We start from the raw sequence: 7,914 nt of genomic DNA on the forward strand, positions 1-7,914 counted from the left end.
GCAGCGGGCTATGAGGGAGGCAGGGAATAAACAGTTACTGCTGGGCTCCATGATAGACACTCTAAATCATCTCAGTTACTCATTACTGCCGCTCATTAGAGTATGTATTAATTTTCCCAGGTCACAGATGTGTAATCAGGAGCTCAGACACTAAACATCTTGCCAAAGGTCATTCATCTGCTAAGTGGAAAAGCCAGGAGTCAAACCCAAAATGAGAAATTCTAAATCGTGTTTCTTTCACTACCCCATACTTCAAGTATACATGGATAACAAACATAATTATAGACATTAAGGTTGGTCATCACAATAGCGATAGCCACGGTATCTCCCCTTTTAAACTGAGCGAGGACCCATATCGTACAGTCTCGGATTAAGGGTTCACTCAGAGTAGTCATAATTAAGTGATCGCAACTGGAATCTCCAAATGCTGCTACAAAAGATTACTACTGAGCATTAGTGACCCAAAAATGTTCAGACTCAAAAAATCAAAGCAACCTGCCTACACTCCAGAGAAATAGATCAAATCGTCCGTACACTTGCCCCTCAGAGTCCCTACAATATCTGAAAAAAAACTCAGGGCTGATTGCTCACTCGTGCGCGCGCGCTCACTCTCCCTCTCTCTCTCTCTCTCTCAAGTATTTCCCAAACTACTTTACCCACCCAAATTAAAGAAATATGTCCAAGATTCACATGGCTGTTCTGATCCGATTTGCCCCAATCCTGGCTCAAGCAGCTTTGCACTGCCCTCCTAACTAGATCAGCGCCAGCCAATGGGTTTATTCAAGCTGATCTGTGATGGATTAGATAATGAAACCTTAGCCATGTAAGCTGCCTGCTTGTATTGGGGCTGTAGGGGAGAAGAATAAGAAATTCAATACTCCTTGGGGCCACCTAAAACACCAAATGCACTCGCCGTCCCTCCTCCATCTGTTTGTTCATCCAATTACTGCCATTTCCTTCCCATCATCCCCAATGCTCTTCCCTCCGGTCTTTGAGGGAAGTGCACACAGGCACCAGAATAAAGGCGTTTACTATGCTCTACAAATGCATATATCAACAAAAATTCAAGCAAAGCCATTCACCAAAATGACTGCCTTTACTGTTTCTACAAATTATGAAAGCCTGGCATCAAACTGACGGCCTGAGAGGTGTCAAATTGGAGCCACGCTGGCAACATTCTTGTTTACACGAAGTAGTGTAGTGTCTTTCTCCCCAATCCTGTTATCTTGAGGCCTGTCTGCACCAGTCTGTTTTATACCAAAATGAAAGTTAAATCTCTAGTTAGCTTCTGTTGTGTTCACATGTCAGTGTGCGAGAGAAAAAAATGACAAGGTGGCTGGAAGATGGGAGGGAGGTGGGACACAAATTCAACTCAGGCTAATCCCGTGAGTCACCCTAAAGAACAGTCCTACTTTGAATTCAGATCTTTCTCCTTCTCAAAGACCTTTCGAGTTTTACAGTCACAGGCTTCCTTGTGAGGCTTGAAAAAAATTACTAACTTTTATTTTTTTTAATTTTTTTATTAATGTTTATTTATTTTTGAGAGACAGAGTGTGAGCGGGGGAGGGGCAGAGAGAGAGAGAAAGACAGAATCTGAAGAGGCTCCAGGCTCCGAGCTGTCGGCACAGAGCCTGACGTGGGGCTTGATCTCACAAACCGCGAGATCATGACCTGAGCCGAAGTGGGATGCTCAACCGACTGAGCCACCCAGGCGCCCCAAAAATCACTAATTTTTAAAGTGACTGTGCCTCAGTTTCTCCATCAATAGTTGCAGCTCTGGTAGTATTATGGGCTGATTGTCTGTGTTCCCCACCCCCAAAATTAGTATGTTAAAGCCCCAGCCCACACAGTTGTGGTGGTATTTGGAGGTGGGGCCTTTGGGAAGTGATTAGGTTTAGTTTAGGTCATAAGGGCGGGACTCCGATGATGGGATTAGTACCCTGGTAAGAAGACAGAGATAGGTCTCTCTCTCTCTCTCCAGGAGCATACACCCAGAAAAGGCCATGTGAGCACAGCGAGAAGCCAGGAAGAGAGCCCCTCAGCAGACACCAAAAAGGTGCCAGCACCTTGATCTTGGACTTCTAGCCTCCAGAACTGTGAGAAATAAACTTCTGTTCAAGCCATCCAGCCTCTGGTATTTTGTTACAGTGCTCGAGGAGACTAAGACAAATAGATACGAAAAATTCGGGAATTTTTGTGAGACATCGTTCATGAAATTACTTGGAAAGAAAGCACATTATTTTTATAGCTCTACTCCGATGGTAGCACCGTGGTCAGCATCAGCACCAAACAGCCAAACAAGAGTCCAAAGAGACACCCACCTAGGAGGAAAGAAACCCAGGAACAAGAAAACGGGAAGATCAACTCTTACAAGAAATACAGCATACACGTAGCGATCACAAGCTAGCGGGAACCCTGGCCCTAAGTCCAGGAAGAAAGTTTTCCTACTTCCAGAATCAACCACTAACGTGAACAACTGCTGAACCCACTTAACTAACCCGGATTTATGACTTGATGGTCAGAAGCAGTTAGCTGGCCGTATAATAATCACATACCAACATTTCACTGCTATAAAGAATTTTGCTAAAAGTTGTAAGTAATAATTAGGGTGCACCTTGCCTTTTTTATACAGCAGCTAAGTTCCTATAAAGTTGCACAAAAACTGAATCTTTGTTCATCAAATCATTTATATTCACCACAAGAGCTGACCGAAAGAATTCTTTCCCTAGCATGTTTCATAAAGCCCAAGTTTCACCCATAGCAGACTTGGCTTACAGTGAAATGAACCTCCCATACCTATACATGTAACGCATTTTAACTTTCCACCAGGCGAGGGTACGGTATTTCCATCACCCTCTTTAACAACCAACTACATTTCTCAAACCATATTTCAATTTTCAGGTTGAAATGTTCTCTTCCCTCCTCGCCCCCCCAAGCTTCTCTACTTCTGTACTGTTTCCAGAGCTGTGCTCACTCCTCTTCGGTCCACGTTAAGCTTCTGGAAACTGACCTTGAAAAGTACCATCCTTCCTCTCCCCGCCATGGTTCCTTCTTAGCCTAAGGATTATAACATAAGCACCACAGACTCCCTCATGTCCTCTATGCTCCACTTTGGGAAGGAAATGATTTACTCCAAAAGCTTACTGGCAGTAACTCAACAGGGTTCAGCTTCGGAATCTACAGCTCTGAGGTGTAGTTCCTCTCAGTAAAGCGTCTGGGGACATTAACCCCAGTAAACGATTTCTTTCTGTAAAAAAAAAAGGTTAATTCTTGGACACTCAGAAGATTGAGGAATTTCATAAAAGAACTCTCAATTTCATGATCTTTTCCATCCCTTAATCATCTGTAAAAAGTAAACTTTAACTTCACAGGCATTAAGCACTTACGATGTACCCAAAACTGTTACATATTATAAAGGGTAGAACAAAAAAATATAGTTCCTGTCTTCTGGAAGCTCACAGTCTCACTAGGAGAACAAGAATAAGACAAGGAACAACATAAGGTGATGCAAAATTAAGCACCAAAATAACAGAAGGCAAGACGAGAGTCTGGTGTGACCTCAGTTGTCAGGGAAGGCTTCCTAGAAGGACCTATGACCTCAAGAAAACTCCACTTGTTAAGATTTAAGAAAAAAAGGGGCACCTGGGTGGCTCAGTCGGTTAGGCGGCCGACTTCAGCTCAGGTCATGATCTCGCAGTTCGTGAGTTCAAGCCCCGCGTCAGGCTCTGTGCTGACAGCTCAGAGCCTGGAGCCTGCTTCGGATTCTGTGTGTGTCTCTCTCTCTGTTCCTCCCCTGCTCACACTGCCTCTCTCTCAAAAATAAGTAAAGATTAAAAAAAAAAAAAAAAAATGTGGGGCACCTGGATGGCTCAGTCGGTTGAGCATCTGACTTCAGCTCAGGTCATGACTGCACGGTTTGTGAGTTCAAGCCCTACGTGGGGGCTCTCTGCTGTCAGTGTGGAGCCTGCTCTGGATCCTGTCCCCACCTCTCTCTCTCCCTCTCTCTCAAAAATAAATAAATACTAAAAGTAAATAAATTTCAAAAAAAAAATGTGCTTTAACCCATATACTAGTATGCTAAAAAGACTGGCTACTCTAGATTTTTTTTAAGTGCATATTACATAGGGCCTACAAGGCATTTCTACACAGCCGCGATCATCTCCTAAGGCTGTCTCCCCCTGCTCCCTTTGCTCCAGCTACACTGGCCTCTTGTTCTCACACACGTCAAGTGCACCTCTTTCTCAATGCCTCTGCACCCCCGGTTCCTCTACCTGAACCCCTTTCCCTCAAATACCTGAATGGTCCATTCCTCTCACTTCACTTCACCCTAGGATCGCCTATCAGACGCCTTCCCTGACCATCTTCTTCACTCTCTAGCCCTCTCCTTGCTTTAAGTTTCTTCCTGGCACTTACCACCCCCTAATAACAGTTGCTGATTTCTTTACTGTCTCTTTCCATCAGATTATTAGTTTCATGAGAGCGGAGTCTGTTTTCTTTATTGCCATGTCTCCTAGGCTCTAAAACAGAGGCTGGCACATAGCAGCTGTTCAATAAACATTAGTTAAATGAATATTAAATACCCTACCATTATTATCAGAATGATATAGGAAAGTACCAGAGCTGTAGGTCACCGAGGGTTAAATTTTATCTTTTCATGAACATTTTTTTCTCCTTTACTCAGATTATGCCTCAGATTTCAACCCTCCCATAAAGCCCTCCTTGACCATTTCAGCAGGAATGACCATCTCCTTCTTCTGGACCCAGTGGCACAAATCCTCTGCGTATTGTGGCTCTAAATTATGCAATGACTTGTGACATCATGCATCCACCCTGTGGTATCTCTGCTCCTGTTCCTCTGGGACTTACACACACACAAAACCACACACACACACACACACACACACACACACACACACACATTTTCTCTCTCTCTGTCTTAATTTTTCACCTATTTTGTCTCTCCACCCAGATGGAAGCACCAAGTACCTTAAGGTCAGGGAACCTGATATGTTTCTTAGAAGATAATTCACAAATCATCCTGTACAAACCCTAAATTTTACAACTAAAGAAACAGAGGTCCCCAAAGAAGGGCTTTTCCCAGAAGTACACAGCTCGTTGAAGGCAGGGGGCTAAATCAATGAAGATGTGACTACCTGCGTGACCCGGTGTGTCAGAACTACAGCAATGAGAATGCATGATGTGAAAAATAAATAAAGATCCACAAACACGCAGAGTGAAAAAAAGATTCTCTGTGGGATGGTTCTAAGTTGCCCATTTTGCACCCAAAGGGCCTAATCCCCTCCTTCCTCTGCACACTCCAAAGTCCCTGCACACTGCTCCATTTCCAAATACTACTATCCTTAGCCAATTTGAAGGCAACCAGCAAATAATTAGCCCCAGGAGGGGAGGAGAGGAAAGGAAAGGGAGGGGAGGGGAGGGAGTCTCACTGCTGACGGCGACTGACAGAAGCAATGAATGAACACAGACACACACAGATACGTGCACCCACCAAGCTGACCCTGCTCACCAGCACCCACATCCAGTCATCTCTCTCGGGTCAGCCAACGTCAACCCCCACCTCAGCTGAAGTCTCTTCCTACTCCTCGCTACTTTTTCCAAGGCCCTGGGCTTTTACTTCTCCCAATTCCTCTGCCTGACAGAGTTCTGATGGAGAACAAAAGCAGGGAAACAAAAGAATTCACAAATAAACATCAAGAGGGTGCCTTTAGCCAAATCAACACAAGTTAACAGAGTGGCTTCTGCAAAGGAGACTAAGAAGCACACAGCAGCCACGCCAGGCTTAAATACAGCTCGGTCTCTAACACAGGAAGTCAGGCAGAGCCTTGAAAAGCGGGGAGCAGAGCACAGGAAGTCTTTTAGCAGGGATTTCCAAGAGTGGTGTAATGGAGAGAGCACAGGAATAGGAATTAGAAGACTGGGCTTCGAGCTCTAGTTTTGCTACCCAGCTAACTGGGTGGCCTTAGCCAAGTCACTAGTCTTCTCTGGACTTTTGACTCCTCGTCTACAAAATGAGGTGGTCAAAGCATTTTGAGACTTGAATCCCCCGGGGGGGGGGGGGGGGGGGACGGGACAGAAAAAAACAAAGACGAAAAGTAGTGGCCTCCCCTCCTACCAAAAAAGTGCAAGTAAACTGTTCTGCGTAAGAATCTTCCAAGTCTATCCAGACCAAGAACCCCTGGGGAAAAAAATGATGTCTCTGGTCCCCTCTATCTGTAACATTCTATGATTCTAAGAGAACTAGGCAGATCTCTAAACAACTGCTGGTAGGTGAGCTCCACCATTTCACGGCAAGTATTTTCTGAACAGAGACCAAATCCTGAAAGGTACGAAGGTTTCAGCTCTTCCTCAAACTACAAAGTCAACTGACATTATCACTGCCTTTCCGTTCTCTACCCAAATCAACCGGCTTATCTTGGAGTCCGCAACACAGAATCCAGTCTTCCAAAAGCCCTATACCCCAGGACACTTATACCCCAGGACATTAAGAGCCGGTCGGTACCCTCGCCACGTAAAGAGGGGTACGTGCTGTGTCTCTCTCCAGACTCCTCAGCGTGCTCCACAAAGTTAATGAGACCGAGCGCCACGGGGTCCCCACACCATCACCAAACTCCTCGTACTTCTCACACTCCTTGTGTAACTAACTGATTGAACCCACAAGCTAAGCCACATCCCCTTTGGGCTCTCGAGGACTTTTCTCCCTTTTCACTCTTCTTTATATGCCGCTCCCCGTCCCCATCCCCGTGTGGGTCGGGAGACGCCAAAAAGGTACTCCTTCTTGGGAGGTTTCCCACCGTCGCCCCCCACCCCCACTCAGTGCAGCGGCTCTCTGGGCACCAGACCCAGGATCTCCCGGCTTCCACTCCACCCCCGGGAACTAAGGAAGGGTCTGAAGAAATGGAATCCGTCTCAACCATGTTCGATTTCCCCCCAAAACCTATTCACGCGTCGCCCCCCCCCCCCGCCACCCCCCTAGGAATCAAGACCCTCTGGGACACACCACGCTCCTCCTGCACCCTTCGCCTCCCAGCCCGAGGAGCCCGCCCCGCCTCCCAAACAGGCCCCGACCAGCCCCCCTCCCACCTCCAAGCCAAGACCCCCCGGAGGCCCACCCCCTGCCCACCCCGGCGCCCCCGCCGCCCTCGCGGCCCCCCGCGCCGCACCCCCGCCGTAACGGGGCGCCGTCCCGCGCAGTCACCTGCATCCCGCCGCCGCCGTCGGCCGCCGCCTCCTCGGTGCGCGGCCGCTTGCTCAGGCCGGGCTCGGCTCCGTCTCCTCCCCCTCCGGGCACCGGCAGCTCCAGCTCCGACTCCCGCTTCATCCCCCGGGCAGCGGCGCCGGGCCCGAGCTGAGGCGGCTGCTGCGGCTGGGCGCCTTCCGCCATCCGCCCGCGCCCCCCTCGCCTCCGGGAGCCGGGCGACCCGCGACAGGCCACCTCCCCCTGGGCCTCGGCCCCGACTGTCGCGACAGGCGGGCGCGCGCCTGCCCCCGCCCCCGCGTGCGTGCGTGCGTGCGCGCGCGCGGGCCCGGCGCCCCTCGGCGGCTGGCGGTGGCCGCTCGTCGCTCGCCGGCGGCTCGCTCACTCGCTCGCTCGCTCGCGGCGGCCGGCGGGTCGCGACGGGCACTCGCTCGCGCCCCCACGCGCACACGCGACCCCGGCCCGGCCCGCCGCGCGCCCCGCCTCTCGCACTCACGGAGCTCGCCCGCCGGCCCGCGCTCGCTCCTTCACACTGCCCCTCGCCACACGCCGGGCCGAGGGAGGAAGGGGGCGGTCCGGGCTCCCGAGGCGTGGGGAGGGCTGTTTGTTTGGGGGAGAGGAGGGGCTCGGGACCGGAACGAGCTGACTGGCCGGGAGCCTCCGACCCGCCACTGTGGCAGCCCCGGGAAGGCGGGCGG

The 7,914-nt window shown here is 49.6% G+C and overlaps 1 protein-coding gene across 7 annotated transcripts in view; it reads right to left on the minus strand.

The window, feature by feature from the left end:
* RBFOX2 (RNA binding fox-1 homolog 2) overlaps nucleotides 1-7,494 on the minus strand; it is a 280,295-nt gene extending 272,801 nt beyond the window's left edge. For all 7 annotated transcript variants that reach the window (XM_042993158.1, XM_042993155.1, XM_042993153.1 and 4 more), the window contains exon 1: nucleotides 7,217-7,494. In XM_042993158.1, coding sequence (XP_042849092.1) covers nucleotides 7,217-7,402 — 186 coding nt within the window. In that variant the 5' untranslated portion in view covers nucleotides 7,403-7,494. The remainder of the gene's footprint in view (nucleotides 1-7,216) is intronic.
* Between the last annotated feature and the right edge of the window lie 420 nt (nucleotides 7,495-7,914).

This window comes from Panthera tigris, chromosome B4 (assembly GCF_018350195.1).
Source record: "Panthera tigris isolate Pti1 chromosome B4, P.tigris_Pti1_mat1.1, whole genome shotgun sequence".
Taxonomy (NCBI): domain Eukaryota; kingdom Metazoa; phylum Chordata; class Mammalia; order Carnivora; family Felidae; genus Panthera; species Panthera tigris.